General features: G+C 42.4%; 1 protein-coding gene across 1 annotated transcript in view; it reads right to left on the bottom strand.

Moving 5' to 3' along the window:
- The window catches only part of FGF18 (fibroblast growth factor 18), a 742,080-nt gene that overhangs the window by 372,514 nt on the left and 349,533 nt on the right, over positions 1-20,033 (bottom strand). Inside the window, exon 3 of the mRNA XM_085617876.1 lies at positions 3,298-3,478. Within this exon, the coding sequence (XP_085474002.1) occupies positions 3,298-3,478 (181 nt within the window). The remainder of the gene's footprint in view (positions 1-3,297; positions 3,479-20,033) is intronic.

The raw sequence follows: 20,033 nt of genomic DNA, 5'->3' as shown, positions 1-20,033 counted from the left end.
AAAGAGAGAAAGAGGCTGCTGAACGGCAGGATGGTGGGTTCAAGAGGAAAGAGGGGTTACCTCGTGGTCATAAATTTAGAATTCATTTGAAGTATGTACCTAGGCATTCACACGATATCCATGTGCATCAGAATTTGTAACAGCCCCTTTCATAGGTCAGATGTCAATGAAAAATTATCTGACACGGAGAACCTCCAGTTTTTCAGCCCTAAATAGTAAAGTCTCAAGTCACAATAGATGATATTATGAAAATGTTAGCGCTATGGAAGTTTATATCTAAGTTGTTGGGGACGACACTGGGGTGAGATGTCTTTAGATCTGTCTTGTTGCAAGTGCCACACATATTCTAGCTCCTCGTGGATTGAAAGCGCTAATTGAAATGAATCAAGATCTCAATCTCCACAAAGCCATGGCCCTTGTTAAAGGATGGCCAAGACCCCCCTCTGCAAATCATAGACTCTTGTTCTTATACAAGGGGGGAAATGCTTCTGTGAAGGTCTTCCTGACTAATGTGGAGGTTTTCTGCCCAGAACATAATATGGTGCCCTTGGATTTTAAGGTCATTCCAAACGCTTCCTAAGTATCGCCACTCTGCTCCCCACCGAAGAGACAAGGCTACCTTCTCAAAGTGTTCCTTTAAAAGTGCTTATGTCCCATTTTAAGTAAACGGGCGTGCTAATGGCCAGCAACTTCACCTCATTTATGAAATGAACCCTCTGTCTCCTCGTGCTGCATGTATGACTTTTCCTATCAAGCGCGTGGATTGGCATTGCAACATCGCCAAAAATTAATGTGTTTCTATTTTTCGTTTGCAGGTTGCTATGGTCGTTTCAGTTAATTTCTTTATTGATGTCTGACTGACTTTAAAGCAAACCGTTTGGATTGGGAAGAAATCAAGAATCAGTGCCAAAAACTCTCTCAATAAATCTGAGAGGTTATGGCCTTTCCAATTTCTAGAAAAACATTGGGTTGAGCTTGAAGACAACCTGATGAAGCTTCACAAAATCTGTGCCTGGTATGATCTCCAAGAGAAGCAATTGCTCTTCCATTTTTATCGCAGCATTTCTCAACTCATTAAAGGATGTTTTGAAACTTGGGAGGCACTTGTTCATCAGCTTGACTTGCTGTATTCTCTGGGTTCGCCCAGTCTAATTCTTTCTTCTTTAGCATAGAACACTAAACATAGCATTAAACATGGTGCATTACTTACAAGGCTTTAAACGCAACCGCGTCGCCATAACTTGAAAGCAAGATATCCTGTGGGCTACAGGATCCCCACAGTGACAGCCATGCTAGGCTCTAAACAAAAGATTCCTGCAAGCAGACACCAGTCTATCTTCTGCTATGCATTGAGAATCTTGAAATCCCTGCCACTAGGATTTGGAAAGTTCCACGCCTCCTCGACTTACCAAAAGAAATGAAGACCCAAGACCTCAAGCAGCACCTCATTCACATGTAACCATCCTCGAACCTCGGAACCTTGGAGAGGAAGAGGTGTGGCGCAGCGGCCAGAGCGGCTGACTCCGGAGCACCGGGCTCGCGGTTTGATCCCCGGCGGCAGCTCTACTCTGCTCAGCATCATGTGACTTTGGGCAATAGCTCACTAAATCTCCCTGATGGCCCACAGCGCCTTAAACCCCCTAATGGGTGATATGCTCGTGCTTTACAAATAGGAATTATTAATATTTATTACTGTAAAAGTGAAAGCCTCCAGCCTTCCCTGATCTAGCTTCCGTACCCTGTCTACTTGTGCTGCCCTCCAAGTATCCCGACATTGCACAGTGCTCTGTTTCCTTGTAGTTAGGTGTGTGCCTTAAGCACACACCTTAACAAGGTATTGAAATAATAATGGAGAATGAGAACCACATACTAGATCTACAGGAGTCTCTGCAGAAGAGCTAACACAGAGGAAAGACTTCTCATCACAGAAACTACCTATATGAAACTTCTAAACAAGAATTAGGGAGTGGATGGAAGGAGACTGGCCTAAACGTTCTTAATGTCTCAATTACTTACTAATTTAGAAATGAAAAGAAAGACATTAACCCAGTAGCAGTCCGTGGAGGGAGTTCGATGGGGCAGTGAGGCGGGGCGAGGGAGGGGCAGAGTGGGGAAATGTAGACACCGGAATATGGATGAACGGAGGTAAGTACACATTTAAATAAATAAAACGAATTCCTTTGCGCGCGCTGCATCGCAAAATGCTGATCATGGAGAGCAGGAGGAAGGAGGCATGGGCAGAGACAGCAAGCTGACCATTCGGGCAGGCAGGCATGGGCAGGGGCAGCTCAAAGGCCCACAGAGGGTGGGCGGAATGTAACTAGTCGCACTCACATGGAGAACAGAGACCAGGGGAGGGTGGCAAGGCAGAGGCAGCAAATGACCATGGAAAGGAGGCTTATATATACAGGAGCAGCAAGCTGATCACAGAGGCGTGGCCGGCATGGGCAGGGGCAGCAAGTTGACCCGAGAGGGCAGGTGTTTAGGATGAGGAGGCAGGGGCACACATGTAAAGAACAGGGAGTCAGGGGGACAGAGGCAGAGGCAGCACGCTGAACCTGAAGGGCAGGGTAAACAAACGGACCATAGAGTGCTGGGGAAGAGGGCACGGGGCATACATGGAGAATGAAAAGAAGGAAGGAGGGATCAGGAGTAGGGGCAGTAAGCTGATCACTGAGAGCAGGTTCGCAGAGACAGATGCAACACATTGGACCATGGAGAGAATGATGGGTGCGGCAGGGACATGCACGCAGAGAACATAGGGCAGACAGAAGGGGCAGGGGTAGCAAGCAGACCATGGATGGCACACTGGCATGGGCAGCGGCTGCAAGCTAACCACCAAGTGCAGATGGGAGGTGGCAGAGGCATCAAGCTGACTATTCAGAGCAGGTAGGCAGGGCTGTGAGGTGCATTGGCGTGCGGTGTGGGTGGCAATACTCGCAAATGGTCAATAGAAACATGTCACCTACTGCGTGCTGACCAAAATAAAAAACCATGACCTGAGAACATTGCATGATTCTATTGGACCCATGATAATCTTCATTTGCGCGCTTAACACAAGAGTAACATGAGCAGCATATGGGACCGTGGTGTCCCACATACTCTCCTGAACAAATTGTGTAGGAGAATTGAAGAGTACATGCTTATCGATAAAATGAGTTAGTCACTCGTTTCTTAGACCACAGAGATTTATTGAAAGCTGTAACTATTTATACATGTGGATTTGACACGCCTTGTTCTACATTTTGAAGTCACAGACCCTTTCTTTGAAGATGACTGGAAAGTGCTAATTCTTACCATATTTATCTCCATCGTCTCCTTTTGCACTTATTCGCCTTCCTAACACCTGGATGTGTTTCCCACTTGTTCTGCTGTATAGCTGGTAAAGCCTTAGCTGCTTTCTGCTTACGTCATCTCTTGCGCGTGTTTGGTTTTCCACATGTATTCGGAAGTCCACGTTTTCTTCAGCAACAAACATCTGGGGGTGAAAATCAGACAATGTATATTCAGTTGCATATAGCACACCCACATATTCCAATCACTTGAAAAGATGGCAAGTATTAGGTTATCATGGAGAGCTATGCTGGAAGTTATCAAACTTAGGCAAAGAAGCTAGAAGTGCATGAAAGAAGGACAATATCATTAGGGAATACAGCCAGGGAGGGTAGCTGGGCAAAAATCATCATTTTTCAACTTGAGGACATTTCTACGTGTTTAATGAATTTCCATTTACAAGTCTGTTGAAATTCTTACATTTTTGAAGGAAAATACTCTCCTTCGCTTTTTGTTATTTTTTTCAGCAACATATTTTACTGTAAAGAAAAGCATCAAAATGTAAGTGCATAGTTTGTGCTGTTGATTGCAGGCGGTATGCACCAGCACTCATTTTTAGGTCTCGCCTGACCCAGCGCATGCGCTGGTCTGGCGAGACTTATTGAGAGGGCTCCAAAAAGTGCTACCAGGCCAGCCTAGAGCTACAGTGCATGTGCGCGGGCGCGCGCGCCGCGCTTTGCCGCGATCACTTTCACTTTCGCGGCTGCACGGCCGCTTTGATGTTTGATCACGATCACTTTCACTTTCGCGGCTGCACGGCCGCTCTGCATAGCCAATAGGTCTCGCTTTTGGGACCTTATAAGTATTTAGTTATGCAACTGTTGCATGGCTAAACACTTATAAGGTCCCAAAGGCGAGACCTATTGGCTATGCCAATGCTTGTTGGTTACTGGGACTTATTTCCCTTCATCACACTTTGACTCAGAGTAAGAGAAAAAGCAAAAGGCAGAAAAGGGAGAAAGAAGGATGTAGAGAAAGATAACAAAGCGTGACAAAGGGATAAAGCAGGGATGAAAAAGAACTTGCTTGCAAGAGTGACATACAGGTGAGATAAAGAGATACAAATAATAGGTTGATGGAGGTAAGATGCATAAGGAGAAATTAGGACTGGAGTTTTTTTGTATTGAGCAGAGTCAGTGATGAGCTCCTAAAAAGGTTGAGTCTTGATTTATTTGACAAATTAAGCACTGCAAAAAGTGTATTCTACCCAAAACCATTTTTTCAAACTTTTTCTTTAGAAATTTAATTACACGAAACATTTTTTTACAAAATTACTATTTGGGATCACTGAGAATACTGTCATGTTATTTTTCTTCAAATCCTCAACCGTACTTTCAGTTCAGTTGGAGCAACAGTGTGCATAGTTACCATGTACCTGATTATTTCCCACAAAGGGTAATGTTGCAGTGATTAAGACTAGTCCCACGCAAGGGGAAGGATCATGTTTGACAGATGCAATGACTAATGTATTGAAAAAGTATGAAATGCCTGATATATAGATTTACTTCTGTACATTGTGGTCGTTAAACACGTTACGATGTTCATATACGTCCATGACTATATCTTCTAGTCAGACACCTGCACATTGTCCATTCAGCTGCCAATCTGCAGGAGTAGATTTAAGAAAAAAATGTGTATTTGCACAATTGATTTAGTTTTATTATTCACGCGCAAAACATGTTTCCATGTTCTGAAATGTCTTCCCATACACCCCTTTTAAATTCGGGTTTAGGGCCACCATTATTGCATATTTTATACCTGCTTTATTTAGGTGTAAGTAAAGTTAAGTATAGTGACAGTCAATGGAGTTAGCAGGAGCAGAGGTACCATGGTGCACTGGCCTGAGGGCCTGAATATTGCTGTATTATAATATAAAAACCAGCAGTGAGAGGGGCAATATAGGGATATTGCACTGGAGCCCGTGTCCCCACCCCCGTTATGCCTCAGTAGCTGCAGTTTTACCCACCCTTGGTCATGTTTGCAAATGCAAATAAATCTGCTCACGATGTACATTTTTTTAAATCACAGGTGCAGTTTACGCAATAAAATCTGATTTTCTGATTCAAGATCTGTCATTTTCGAGAACAGATTTGACATTTTGCACTCATAAATAATGCTCACATGAGCAAAATGTTTTGTGAATTGGGCTCTTAATGATTATTGAGAAGACAACAAAATAATTCTCCACTCATCTTCACTCCAGAACATCAGAAAGATAAAGTAAGGCTAATAATGTTTTAAGCAGAGTTTTGATACAATTTGTTTAGCTGGATACAAAAAGAGTGAACAGCTGAGGACATTGTTACTAGGAGGACTGCTTCTAGCATTCAGGGGCTGCAAGTGGCTAAGAAGTAAGATTAAGGATTTAAATTTCCAAGAATTTTGAAGATCTCTAATTCATGTCAATGGGTAACAGATATTTTAATTGTTCTGTCACCCTGTCTACTCTGGGTACTTCTGCATCTAGTTTTCAGTTACTACGTATTACTTTCTCCAGGGCGTCGTCTGATAACAATTCAGATATTTAATAAACTTATGGTGAAGAAGCCATAAAGCATCCTATGTTGTTCATTGTCTAACTAAATGAAATTAGATAGAAAAAGAATACTATGCAAAAGGAGCAGCAGTGGGGAAGGAGCTCAGTCAGCTAGCAAAGATGGCCTGTCTTTGGACACTTAATTAATAGTTATAACAATGCACATCGGAAACAATGCTAAATATGATTCTGAAGATGAGAAGATCTATGCGGGCGCAGTTTCTTTGGGGGATAAGGAACTTTTGGAAGGTGAGGGATAAACATGTATAAGGTGTGTCTTGGATTCCTTAAAGAGAACTTATAAATGAACAATTTTACACAAAGATCAACTATCCTCTGGGAAAACAAAGTTTAGGATTTTTGATCATGTGAAGATTTATTCGCAAATATCCATTATCTTGTTTAATCTTTATAATGCATTTATTCACAAAGCTTGGTATTCCACACAGAGGTGGTGCTACACAGAGCCACACATTGTCAATGCTGAAAAAGCTGGACTTCCTAAGTATGACATATTTTTTTCATTTAGTCAGCAAAAAGAGTTGCACTTCAGCAAACAAATAACACATTTTAGGCTGAACTGCAACTACTCTTTTTATGAATTAAATATGTAAAACATTGAACTTTGGCAAAAACAACCACTTTTGAAAAGTAGTAGAACTGCAACATATGCTGGTGCAAATTGGCATTTACAAATTATGCACAAACACTAAATACAGTGCAGAAAGTGGTACAAAGCATCACCCATGCATCATTGCGCATTGATAAAAAAAGTAAAACTTGGTTTATCAGGCACAAGTGTAGGTAATCTGGACTGTTATTGTTTTTATTTAATTTAATTTTTGCTATGAGAACACTTAAATTGAATTTTGCCAAAAACATTTTCTAAAACAGTATTAGAGAAGGCCTTATGAAACATTACACTTCAGAGTAAATAGTTAACAAGCATTAGCAATGCCAATAGTTCTGGCTTATTAAAGAAAGTGGCTTTTGCATCATTGATGAGTTTAGGCACTCAATAATTCATCATACATATACTCTGTCACTCAGTCAGTTAAGCTTTATTCGATTATAAAATAATCATAAAAGCATATTTATATAACGATAAAATCGCATGTTACAGAAAGATGGAAAACCACAAAATTATGGGATAAGTTATACAGTGAAAATCTTACATCAAGATAGTTTTTCTACACTTAAAAACAGACTTTAAAAACAACAAAAGAGATAAAATTACAAACTCTTCCCCAAGGAATGCATGACTATGAATGCAGGACGGCATTGTCGCAGGCCTAGTGTTCTAAGCATCGGAAGAATCCACCTTTTCCTCTGGACTGTGTAAAATTTACAAAAGAATAGAACATGCATGGTCGATTGTGCTGACAAATCATCGCATGGGCAATTAGACAGCTGCCTAGACCAATCGTTAATTGCTGGAAAACTACCTGACCTATGGACAATGCCCATCCTGAAACGTGTTAATAAAAATCTTTCGAAGTCCGAAGATACAAAAGTTAAATACGACTGCATCTTAAAAGTGGTCAGAATGTTTTGGTGAGCCAGAACAGAGATTTTTAATATCTCTGTATTTAATCTAATATTTTCTAGATACTGCAAACAGCTAAGTTTAAAAACATTCCTATTTACTTTAGTCAAGGTATTGGGGTTATCAAAATATTCTTGATGTCCTAATTTACAAAAGAATTCCTTTACATACCTGAGCCAACTTATATGTGACGCCCCATCTAACCCACAGCAATCAGTAATCATTTGCCAATTTAAAATGGTTTTCTCTGAAGTCCAAATATGATGCCAGAGGAGAATTGGTTGAATGTCAATGACATCCGCTATGTAAGATATACCTAGCTCCGAGTGGCAATTGAAAGTAGAGACACTAACCGGACAGCAAGCAGGTATCTAAGAAATCTGTTTTCGGCCCTCTGTAAAGATGTCACATCTGCATGTCCCCAAATACCCGCTCCATAGGTCGCTATTGCAACACATTTAACCTTGTAAATTTGAAGTAGTTCTGAGGGAGGGTGTCTGCCCAATTTCTTGCTAAAATTAACCAGGGCTGCCAGTGACTTTGAGAATAACAGTCTCCTTAGATTAACAGCCTGTGTCCATGTGCCAGTACGATCAAATAAGACCCCCAAGTATGAAAAAGTATTGGCACAGTCTAGACAATTCTTCTCTAAGACTCTGTCACTCTTTTTTGCTGTGATTATCTGGTCGTGCCGGACCAGGACAAAGTCACAAGTTCAGGCCTGCATCAAGGATGCGTCGTTCAGTGTTGGTTCCAAGGAGTCTGTCGGGCTGCGATGCATTGCACAGCGATGGTTCCAAAGTGGCTGAGAGGAGATCCATTCCGTTGCATTCGTTCTGCTCACTGGATCACAGGTGGGCTGGCAGGACACCTTCAGGCCAACTTTCAAGGGGCCAGGACTGGGGTGGCACCACGTGGGATGCAAGACTCACAGCAGATTGAGTCCAGGTGCTGGGTTCAGGGTGGTTTGATCCTTTTCTGTATTTGAGGATCAGATCAGGAGGCCTGCCAACTATCCCTTGGAGTCACTCTGATGGTCCTGGGATCAAGATGCAGGTCCAGTCCTATCACTCAGGCAGCAGACTATCAATCAGCAGGGCAGCAGGGAAACAGAATAGCAGTCCTTCTTGCAGAACAGCACAGCAGTCCGTCTGTGTTTTCCATAGGTCCACAGGTGTACTGTATAGTTGGGTCTGAGGGTCCACTATTTATACCTAGTGCCCACTTTGAAGTAGGAGAAGGTTCTGGAGGTTTCCACCCCAGAGGTGTTTGGAATTTTCTGCCCCCCTGCCCTGGCCCCAGCGTGTCTGGGGTCACAATAGACTAGTGTCATACCCTTTGTGGCAGAACCTTGGTGATGTGCAAGTGTGGTAGGTGACAACTCATCCATCTTATCAAGTCAGAGACTGTCCATCCTGGCAACACCTATGTTCCTCTGTCTCACTGTCTGGGGGCAATACACAAAGACCAACTGCCAGCTCCACCAATTCGTGTGAGACAGGATACAAACAGCAGACACCAAATGGCCAGGATAAGAGAATGCTAAATTTCTAAAGGTGGCATTTTCAAAATTGTGACTTAAAATCTGACTTTACCATTCAACAGGGCTTTAAATTAAAATTCTTTAGACACCAAACTCCACATTCCTACTTGCTCCCAATTGAAAGTTATCACTTTTTAAATGTAATAAGGCAACCCAATGGTATCCTATGGGAGAGGTAGGTCTTGCAGTAGTGAAAACTGAATTTAAGAGTTATTCCCTATCAGGACATATAAAGGTTAGAAGTACATGTCCTGCTTTTTAAGCCGTATACCCTATGGGCTTTTTAGGTTCTACCCTAGGGGTGACTTATATGTATTAAAAAGAAAATGTTATACCTGGCAAAAGAGTTATTTTGCCAGTTCTAAATGGCAGTTTAGAAACTGCACACACAGGCTGCAATGGCATGTTGGGACATGTTTTACAGAGCTACTTAAGTGGGTAGCGCAGTCAGTTGCATTTCATTTACAGGCCCTGGGCACATGTAGTGCAATTTTAATAGGGACTTACAAGTAAATTAAATAGGTCAATTGGGTGTGATGGCGAGTCTTATGAGAGACGCTTGAGCTGCATGTACATGACTCAGACTGCTAAGCTGACATGACTCTGGGATTGCTTTCTGCCACCCAAAAGATTAGGAACCGGTTGGAATCAATTTCAGTAAGTGAGTTTACATTCTTATCTATACTTTCGCACATAAGTGTTTTGTTTTGTCTTACACTCTACTCACGTTCATTTCAGTGCAAACGTTTGTCACAGAGCCCGGACCTCTGAGCTCCAGTGAAAGCCCCTTAAGCGATATAAGAATTTCTTTTGAAGAATTTGTTTCTATTTGAACACGTAACCTACTTTCAATTCAAGATACATTTTAAGACTTTGCATTAATAAGTGTTGTGTTTTAAATGATAAAGATAATACAAAAAAGCAGTATCCAGGTCATATAAAAATTGCTGTAAGTATTTTAGTAGGATTATGATAGTCCAGCTGATAACAATTTACGTGTTAATGTCAACCGATTATGCTTTTTATAGTTATCCTGCTATACCTACCTGTGTTTTGTAAAGCCCACTAGTAGCATTTAATTTACTAGTCTGGTTACATGTAGTACCACTTTACTAGGGTCTAAGAAGTTAATTTAATGTGCCAGTTAAAGGAGAGATCACACATACTTTACCACTGGTTAGCAGTGGTAAGGTGCACAGAGTTCTAAGGCCAACAAAAACGAGATCAGCAAAAAATGGAGGAGTAAGACAAAACATTTAGGGAAACCACCCTAAGGCTAACAGGTCTAACAATAGGGAAGTCAAATTAAAAGAATTCAAATAGAAAAACAAAGCATTCTGTCATCTAAACATGATGGGCATATATCTGAAATAGCGAATCTAAACATAGTAGGGGGTGTCCACCTTGTAAATAGTCTGCTGTTTTAAACTTCAAGCATTGCCAGCATATTTAGAACCAAAGTGCTGGCCATCTTTGTATGGTAAGACAGTGATACACTATGGACAACAGTATTCCTTAATAGTTTACTGGTTTAGGGGAAGTGGCCTTTTGGGATGCAACTCACTGCCGATGAAATAACCACCAAGTAAGTACTCCATTAAATCTGCCTGAAGAGCTGTGGTATCCTCTGAAGAAACATACAAATAAAAAGAGGGTCAGCAAAGAATTGAAAGGGGAACTATTAAAGGAAAAAAATCTAAACTAAAAGACTTGCTAACTATCTGTGACATTGAGGGGCCGATTCTGATCCTGGATTTTTATTTTCCATACAAATCGGATCCGTATTTTTTTCCATACAAATCGTACAAGTCCCTTCCAACCCGTGTAGTACGATTCGTACGGGAAAAATACATACAGATCGGCCCGATCCTTACAAATCGGATCGGGAAAAGCTGTACGACACGGACTTGTAAAAAAGACCATACAATTTGTAAAAAGGCTGCCCAACCCATCAAGTACGATTCGTACCGGGTTGTCAGCATGTGATTTGTATGGAAAATGGCCTGTACCGGGCTACGAAGCGAACCCCTATACGCCTCGTACCCTGGTATGACTCGTTCTGGGGGTACGACTCGTACCGGGGTACGGGTTGTATAGGGGTATGAGGCATACAGGGGTCCCCCCACATGCGAGGCGTGTGTATGGTGCATACCCCAACATCGCGCATGTACGCACCGTACATACGCGATTTTGGGGTACGCACCATACATACGTGATTTTGGGGTACGGTGCGTACACAAGCGATTTTGGGGTACGGTGCTTGTACGGTGCGTACACGACGAGTACCCCTTCAGCACGTATGTACGCACCGTACCCCACTTTCCGTGTCATCGGTACGCACCGTACATACGCACCGTACCCCTGTATTCATGGGGTGTGCGACGCGTACATGGGGGGTCCGTCTCGTACTGTTTTCGGGGCGTACAATGTTTTCCCAGCACTTTTTGGCTCCTGTAAAAAAAGAGCCGTACGGAGTGCCGTTTGTTCGAATCGTACTTGACGGGTTGTAAACTGCTGCCGGGAATACATGTGAACATCGCATGCAGGGCAATCCGAATCAGAATCGCTTGTATTTACGAGTTGTATGGTCTTTTTTACAATTTGTATGGAGAGCGTCTATTTGTACGGATCGTACTTCCTAGGTTGTAGGGGAATCCTTACAAGTACGAGTTGTATGGAGAAAACGCTCCATACCACGATTTGTACAGCGTTTTTCCAGGATCAGAATCGGCCCCATTATGTTACAAAATACATATCTGTAGGCCCAATCGACCCTTAAAAGCCTATTGAGTTTAACATATGTTCTTTTCAAACAAATTGTCAGGCCTATTGCGTTCATCATAACTTTTCATACTGAGCAAATCAGACCTATGGTAACTGAAATATCTCATCCTAGTGAACCAATCAGGTCCATTGTTTTTATCATTGGCTTGTCACCAAAACGAACTGAGGCCTCCTCTATAGAGCATAAGCTATCCCAAAGGGCATCCATCAGGGATACAGTCATAATATTATACAGTATACAAAATTGCAGTTGGCAAAGTAAAGTAATATGTCTCCTAAAAGGGCCTAACAAGGATTCTGACAGTACAATTATTCTATAGTCACTGTTTATCAGAGAGGGTAACCAGCACCAAAACCCTTTCCTATTATGGTAAACTGTGAAATTCCATGTAAGAAAGTAGCTATCTGTAGGCCTAATACATCATTAAAATCTACCTTCAAATGCATATTAACTTTAACATTTGCTTCTCACAATGACTGTCTGGCCTGCTGCCTTTATCATAACTTTAAATTATAAACAATCACACCTATAACCTTTATCATTGGCTTGCCACAATAACCAACTCAGACCTGTTGTGTTGGTTCATAAGCTTTCCGACAAGGCAATCAGCATGTAGATCATAATACAATTACAAATATGCACAAAACATCATTCGCCACGGTTAGTACAGGTGGGTCACCCACACCAAAACCCTTGCCTTCTACAGTCATCTCAGAGTGTCCATGTAACAAAATACCCGCCTACAGGCTTTAGCAGTGTGAAAACAATCCACTCTTAAAAGCCTATTACTTTTAACACATGATTTTCACAAAGGTAAGTAAGGCCTACTTGCTCTATCATAACTTTTCATTATAAATAGATCACACCCAAGGAATCTGACATACTTTTCAGAGTGAACCAACAAGTCCTCTAGCCTTTATCAATTGCTCGACACTATATACAACCCATGCACAATGAAGTGCACACAAGCTGACAACCATCAGTCATACATTTTTAAAAAGAAATTACAAATATGTACAAAACTACAGTTGGTGAACCAACATGCAGCCCCCAGTTTATTTGAGGAATCATCAACAGCATAGCTCTTGCCTACTACAGTAATCTATTAAATTGATACCTGCCTACAGTCTTATGGCTGGAAACAAACTGGAATGGCATGGTGATAAAAACAACCCATAGATTTAGACTCAGATCTCTGTACTGGGGATAAATGTTTGTCATTGTTCAGCATTCTGTCCATCAATTTATTTGTCACCCAAAGTGGGACGGGTATGCCCAGACGTAGGTCCTATGCTCTCCAGGCCACTGGAGTCAAGCTAGCCTGGGTGATGTGGGGTGATACCCGAAACTGGTCCCAGGATGCTTGTTTCCGGCCAGGGAGGACCTGGCCTGGCAGTTTGTGCTGGACTGTTCCCATGGGGAACAGGGTCAAGACTGATTTGCATATGGCTGGGAACAAACTGGAAGGGCATGGTGAGAAAAGAAAATGAAAGATTTAGGCCCAGATCCCTGTGGTGATGGTGAATGTTTGACATTGTTCAGTATTCCGTCCATCTATTGTTCTATTTACATTTGTCACCCAGAGAGTAATGGGTATGCCGAGACGTGGGTCTCGTGCTCTCCATGCCACTGGAGTCAAGCTAGCCTGATGACGGGTAATGCCCCGAAACCAGTCCCAGGATGCTTATTTCCCGTCTAGGGAGGACCTGGCCTGGCAATTCAGACTGGACTATTCCCATGGGGAGCAGGATCAAGATTGATTTACATATGGCTGGGAACAAACTGGAATGGCATGGTGAGCAAAAATAACTATGGATTTAGACCCAGATCTTTGTAGTGGGGGTGAATGTTTGACATTGTTCAGCATTCTGTCCATCAATTGTTCTTTTTACAGACCTTAGCAAAGTGTAATAACAACAAATCCTTAAATTCCTATTATCTTTAACGCATACTTTTCTCAATAAGTAGGTCAGGCCTACTGGCTTTCTCTTAACCTTCCATAATAAAAAATCCTTAAATCTGGCATGAAGATTGACCCTTTACTCTTTAACATTGGCTTCTCTAGTTTATCCAACAATGGCCTAGTCATGTGCACATGAGCTGGCAAACATCATGCAAACAGTTATAACATTACATATATGTTGAAAGTTACATTTTACAACACAATATACAACCCCTGAACATTTCTTTACAAGAATCATCACAGGGTTTGCCAGAGCGAGTGGCAACACCAAACCGTTGTCTAATACAGTAATCTGTGAGATTTCATGTAACCAAATCCCTGTCTACAGCCTATAACACAATGTGATAACAACCAACTGTTAAAGGCTTACTGGCTTCAACATATGCTTTTCACAATCAATAGTCCAGACTGACTCCCTTTGTCATATTGTTTCACGATAAGCAGATCAGACCTATGGAATTGGATATAAGGTTTCCAGTGCATCAAAGAGACATATAACTTGTCACCATATCCAACTCAGGCCAACAGTTTTGAGCGTAAGCTTTTTCACAAGGCAGCCATCAGACACACAGTCATAAAATTAGAACGATTAAAAAGATTACAGTTGGCTAAGCAAAATACCATATCTCCTAAACTTCTTCCTAAGCAAATCTTCTATATTGACAATTTGTCACACTGGGTGACCAACACTTAAATCATTGCCTACTATGGCCATCTGTGAGATTCTGTGTAACAAAATACCTATGTATATACTTTAATATAGTTTAATTACAATCCACACTTAAATGCCTATCGACTTTAGCATATGCTCTTCACAATAAATATGCCATGCCTAGTGCCTTTATCATAACCTCTGTTTACAAACATATCAGGCCTATAGCCATAATCATTGACTTGCCATCATAACCAATACAGTCCTGCTGTATAGCGTATAAACTTTGCCACGAGTCAAAAAGTGCAATACAAGCAGCTTTTTTAAGGGAAGCACACATATTAGACCAAATCCAATCCTGTATCAAAGGGCACTAACATGTGGGAGAGCCCCTCTTTCAGTAGAAATCGGAAAGCTCTTTTTTTGTGGATCATATAAGGTCAAATGACATTTCACTGTGAAGCCTGACCTGACATTCCATGTAGATTAGAGTAGCACCGAGCTCACAAGTGCAAAACTGGACTCTGAAGTCTAAAGTTAATGACTGCCATTCTATTTGTGTTGCTGACAGAGAAAACGTAAATTATCCAGTTATCTAAGACACTTGAATATCATTAAAATGTCATGTGTGTGCCCCTGAATGTTCAGCTAGCTGAATAAACAAAATGATCACAGCTGCATGAAGGGCAAGTGCTTTTTTATGGAAGAGCAGAACTTCTGCCCAATCACAACATGTACTCCTGGCTACCAATATGCGGGCCAAGCTAAAGCCCCTCTCCTCCTAGTGCTCCTTAAAGTCATTTTTTAGGTAGATCACATAATGTTTGGCTACAGCTGTGGTGTCAAGCCGAATATCGTCAAGCCAGCCAGACCTAAAAATGGCAAATGCATTTCAGAATCACTAACAACATATATGAGGGAGGTAAACTCAGATCTTTAAGTATGTAAATGGTACCCACACTCACATATAAAAATACATAATAGCTAATTAAAAAGTCATATTGTGCACCATTCATGTTATGTTAGTGTTGCTTGAAATTCACTTTAGCACCCTTTGTGCATAAAACCAGTGGAAGACGAATGGGCTTTGGGTGTGGGTAATCGTATTTGTTATAAAGAGTTTGGAGGTAGTCAGGCATGTAGGGCCCAATTCACAAACAAAAGTAGTAAATCTGTACACACATGCCCATGACCTCACCTGGCTGTAGATTTATGACTTTAAGGTATTCTCAAAACCTTTCCAGGCTACTCCAGGAAACTTGATCCAGTTGCAGATTTCCAGCTTTTCAGCCACAATCCTGGAAAAACCTCTGTGAACTCATTTTTAGGTCTTGTCTACAGTCAGTTTTAGTTGTCCAGTGGCAAACAGACCAATTGTATCCAATATAGACTTTGAGGGGGCTTTGTTTCCAATCCTTGCTCATGATTCAATGGAGTTTTGTCTTCCCCATTTCCCTGCTACTGATTTGATAGCTTTCTTCAACAGTATTGTGCTTATTTCTAAGCCTGGGCAAAGCACTACGCTACGCTTGCGTAGTTTGCGTAGTTTGCGCTACTTCGCACTACGCGAATTGCACGTAGCACAGTGCAAACATGCATAGCGTAGCGTTGCGTAGTGCAGCGGTAATTTTTTGCTTGCTCGCGGTCCTCAACATCAAGTTGGCGACCGCGAGCAAGCAAAATGACATCCCGGCGAGACTTTTACCTTGTTCGCGATCAGCAACATCAAGTTGCCGATCGCGAGCGTGGAAAATAAACATCCCGGCGAGATTCTCAACGCGGGGAGGTCAGGTTTCTCATTGCGAGTGGTCGTGTATGCTCGCGATGAGAAACTACCAGTCCGCGTTCAGAAAGCTGCCGTTCGTGTAAAAATCTACTCGAGCGGCAGAAAACTACAGCTCGCACTGTGCAAGATGCCGTTTTCAATGATTGCACAGTGCCGGATGCTTGTCCGCACTGTGCAATCATTGCAAACGGCATCTTGCACAGTGCGGACAGGGTACAACGCAGTTCGCGAAGTGCTACGTGTAGCTCGCGTAGTGCGAAGTGCACTTTGCGTAGCTTCGCGTAGTGCTACTTCGCGAACTACGCCCAGGGTTACTTATTTCATCCATGGAGCACTTAGGTCTCATCGTGTTTTGACTAGATGACATATATCCTTCCACTGCTGATGTCACACCTTGCACTGCAATGCATGAGGATTTACTTCCTTTCCTTCTCACTGTCTCTTTTTGCTCTGTGCTTCTTTCCACCACCTGCTTTCTTCATTATGAAATTAGACCACCCCAAGCTTGATGCCCCAGAACCCTAAATCTCTGAGTGCCAGCCACCTCTGTATCAGTGGCCATCCACCCTCAAATCGTTTTTAAACCATTGCAAGGTGGCCGCTGATGCATGTGCTGTGGCCATCTTTCAATGATTTTTTTTTTGCTTCAGTTATTCAAAGGTGCCTGCTGAGAATGTGCATGCATGTGTGGTGGGCATCGTTGAATAATTAGTCTTAAAGTCTCAGAAAAAGCCTTCCTAGATAGCTCCCACATGTGTGCATGCATGTGGTGCAGCTGTCTTTGAAAGATTTTTCATTTGATTGAAGTCATTCAAATATGGCCATGGCTCATGCATGTGCACGCTTGACCGCTATCTTGGATTGATTTTATTTCTTGAAGAAAAATCATCCCAAGGTGGTCACCACACCTGTGTGTGCACACCTGGCTTTGCCATTGCTTGTTGGTTCTTTGCGGAGGCACGTCCACAGTGTGTAACTGTATGCATTCTATGTTGTAAAATGTCAGAGACCTTGTGTAATGGCATTATGTTTTCCCTTTTGTTTCTTGACGGGGGGGGGGAAGTTTCTGTATAGAAAAACCATTTACAGTACACCCACAAAGTTTAGGGTTATTTTATTTCCCTTCCCACCCTGGAAAGGGATTTACTCCTGCCCTTGACAGTGGCAAAAGACTGAGCTCTACAAATGCATAGATAGATTGAGAGAGAGAGACAGACAGAGAGACAGAGGGAGAGAGAGAGAGAGAGAGAGAGAGAGAGAGAGAGAGAGAGATTAACTCCAGTCTGTCCTCAAACTTTCCAAATTGCACCCTAGAATGTCTACTCACCACCCTTTGATGCGATTTACAGAGGCGTCTGGAGTACTAGTGCGCATGCGTATAAGGGTTTACGTTTGCAAGGTCACCTTTCGTGAATTCTTTGCAGCTGTAAATCTGGCCTTTGTACATCTAGACCAGACTTCCATCAGGCCTGTAAATTTCTGCTGTCAGTTCAGTTGAGGCAAGCAGGTAGGGCGGCGCGAGCGAGTGAGCGCAGCATGTGATCACGTGGCACTGATGAACTGCCTCGTTGTCGCGAGGCTGCCTTTCACGTGCAGCATAGAGGCAGGCAGCGTGTTTCTCGGCTGTGGGGAGCAGAAGTGTTTAGACCTAATGTGGAACAGCTGCGCAGGGTTACCGCATACAGGCGTGATGGGAACCAGACCCAGAGTCCTTCACTGCACTCAGGGGAGGCAGAGGGTGGACTGCCCTGCTCACAGGTGCACAAAATACTTGCACTCATTTATTCCATACCGGTTATAAAGTAATCAATAATGAAACAATGGCTTTATATTTTATAGCTATAAGTTGATTGGTGTTCCAAATAGGGATTGCAGCACCAACCAAACGAAGCAGGTGCAGTACTCCGTATGTTTTCAGTTAATATTAACTAAGTGAATGAATGTAAACTAATCTAAACCTCTTTAGGAAGGTGTTAAATATTTCAGCCGTAAAGATGTTTACATGTTACAGTCCTCTATGTAACTACCCTGCATGGATGTAAAATTATCTTTCTTTAGCTGAAATGAAGTATTGCTCTGGACGTTCACATCCATGCATAGAGCAAACCTGAGACCAGGCCTCAGATTTGAAACCTATCTGAATAATGATTGTGCTCACTTTCTCCCCCACAACTAATTTACTTCATGCAGCTAACTGCCCTGAACCTCTAAAACAGAAATTGTCACCTTAAAAGGAGTGTAGAATACAATATATCAAAAGCGGTTGAGTGATGAGGCCTATACTGATCTGGGACAGCACTGAATAATGACAGAAGAAGTAAGTATCTGTGATGAGCTCATTGCTTGACTCTCCGTGTGGGACACAGCAGGAAGCACCGCTAGGAGGAGTAGCTTTTACTGGCCGTCTCGGGCCAGTCAAACCGTTGTGCGCACTTTACATATTCTCCATGAGAACATGCCCAGCCTCCCATTCTCTAGTTGAGCGCCGATCCACAGCGTTCAGACCAATCACAACGCTGCATTGCAGCATTGTGATTGGCTATAGGGAGGCTGGGAGCCGGGTGCTTCCTGCTTCCTGTCCTGGAAGCGGGTATAAGAGGACCCAGAGGAGGTGTCAGTGACGGTGGGTGGCAGACAGCTGAGTATTTTTTAATTTTTAATTCTTCCCCCGTGACCCATATTTTAGTTTTTTAATTTATCCCCCCCCCCCCTTGACCGCCCCCTCACCGTCTTCAAATACCAGCCGCCACTGCCTGTCACATCATATGCGTAGTACATCGAGTTTGAAGAGAAAGGTACAATACAATAGTATGCAATATAGAATAGGGTGAATGACAGTTTGAACAGAGATCCCTTATGACATATGTTTCTCTACTGGTAAGGCTTCAACTTCCTTCTTGAAAAGAGGAAATTGTTCTCGTTGAGGGTGGTAGGGATTTCCATATTTTTGGAGAAGATCCAGCGAAAGTGGGGCTGTGTGTTTTCCTTTTTTTAACTGGCTGGTTCTATTATGAAGAATTTAGCACTTCTGGAATCCTTTCCACCTCCTGATAGCTTGATCCTATTCGCCATATATTTAGGACCAGAATTGTGCAGAGCTCTGTGTATAATGCATGCCGCCTTCACTTGGATCCTAGCTTCAACTGGGAGGCAGTTGAGTGCTCTGAGTGATGGGGAAATGTGATCATAATGACATGTGCCTGTTAGGAGTCTTGCTGCTCAATTAATTGTCGCTTTCATAGAGGCTAGCCTGGCTTTAGGTAGACATATGAGTGTGACATTTCCATAGTCCAGTCTCGAGAGCACTAGAGATTGAAATGCCATTTTGAGATCTCCAAGTAGCATGAAGGGTTTTAGTTTTTTTAGAATGTGCAGATGTAGGTTAGTGCTTCTAGTTGCAGCCTGTATGTGAGCTTGCAAGTTCAGGTTTGAGTCTAGTGTGATGCCTAGGGATTCTACGGAGTCGCAGATGGTTGGGGTGAGGTTTAACCAATTTAGGTTCTGAGCCCATAGTTGAGGTTGTTGGGATCTAAGGGGTGGGGAAAAAAGAATGAATCTTGTTTTCGTTTATTTTTAGATGGTTGTATGCCAGCCAGTCCTGTGTTTTCCTCAGGTTATCATCCACTCACTTGATATCGTGTTGCGAAGAGAATTTGATGTAGAGTTTAGTGCCATCCGCATACATGTGGTATGAGATTTTTGATTGTTTAAGGATTTCAGTGAGTGGTTCCATGTATAGATTGAAGAGCATTGGTGAATGCCCCTGCTGATGTCTGCTACATCATATAGGGTGTTTCCGATTTTGACTCTTTCTTGTTGGTTCTGCAGGAAGGAGGTGAAACAATTAAGGATGGCTCCTAATAGGCCCATTCTGAATTCCAGAGTTTCT

Source organism: Triturus cristatus, chromosome 7 (genome assembly GCF_964204655.1).
Source record: "Triturus cristatus chromosome 7, aTriCri1.1, whole genome shotgun sequence".
Lineage (NCBI taxonomy): Eukaryota > Metazoa > Chordata > Amphibia > Caudata > Salamandridae > Triturus > Triturus cristatus.
The sequence above is the reverse complement of the archived record's forward strand: the minus strand, read 5'-3'. Positions and strand labels throughout refer to the sequence as shown.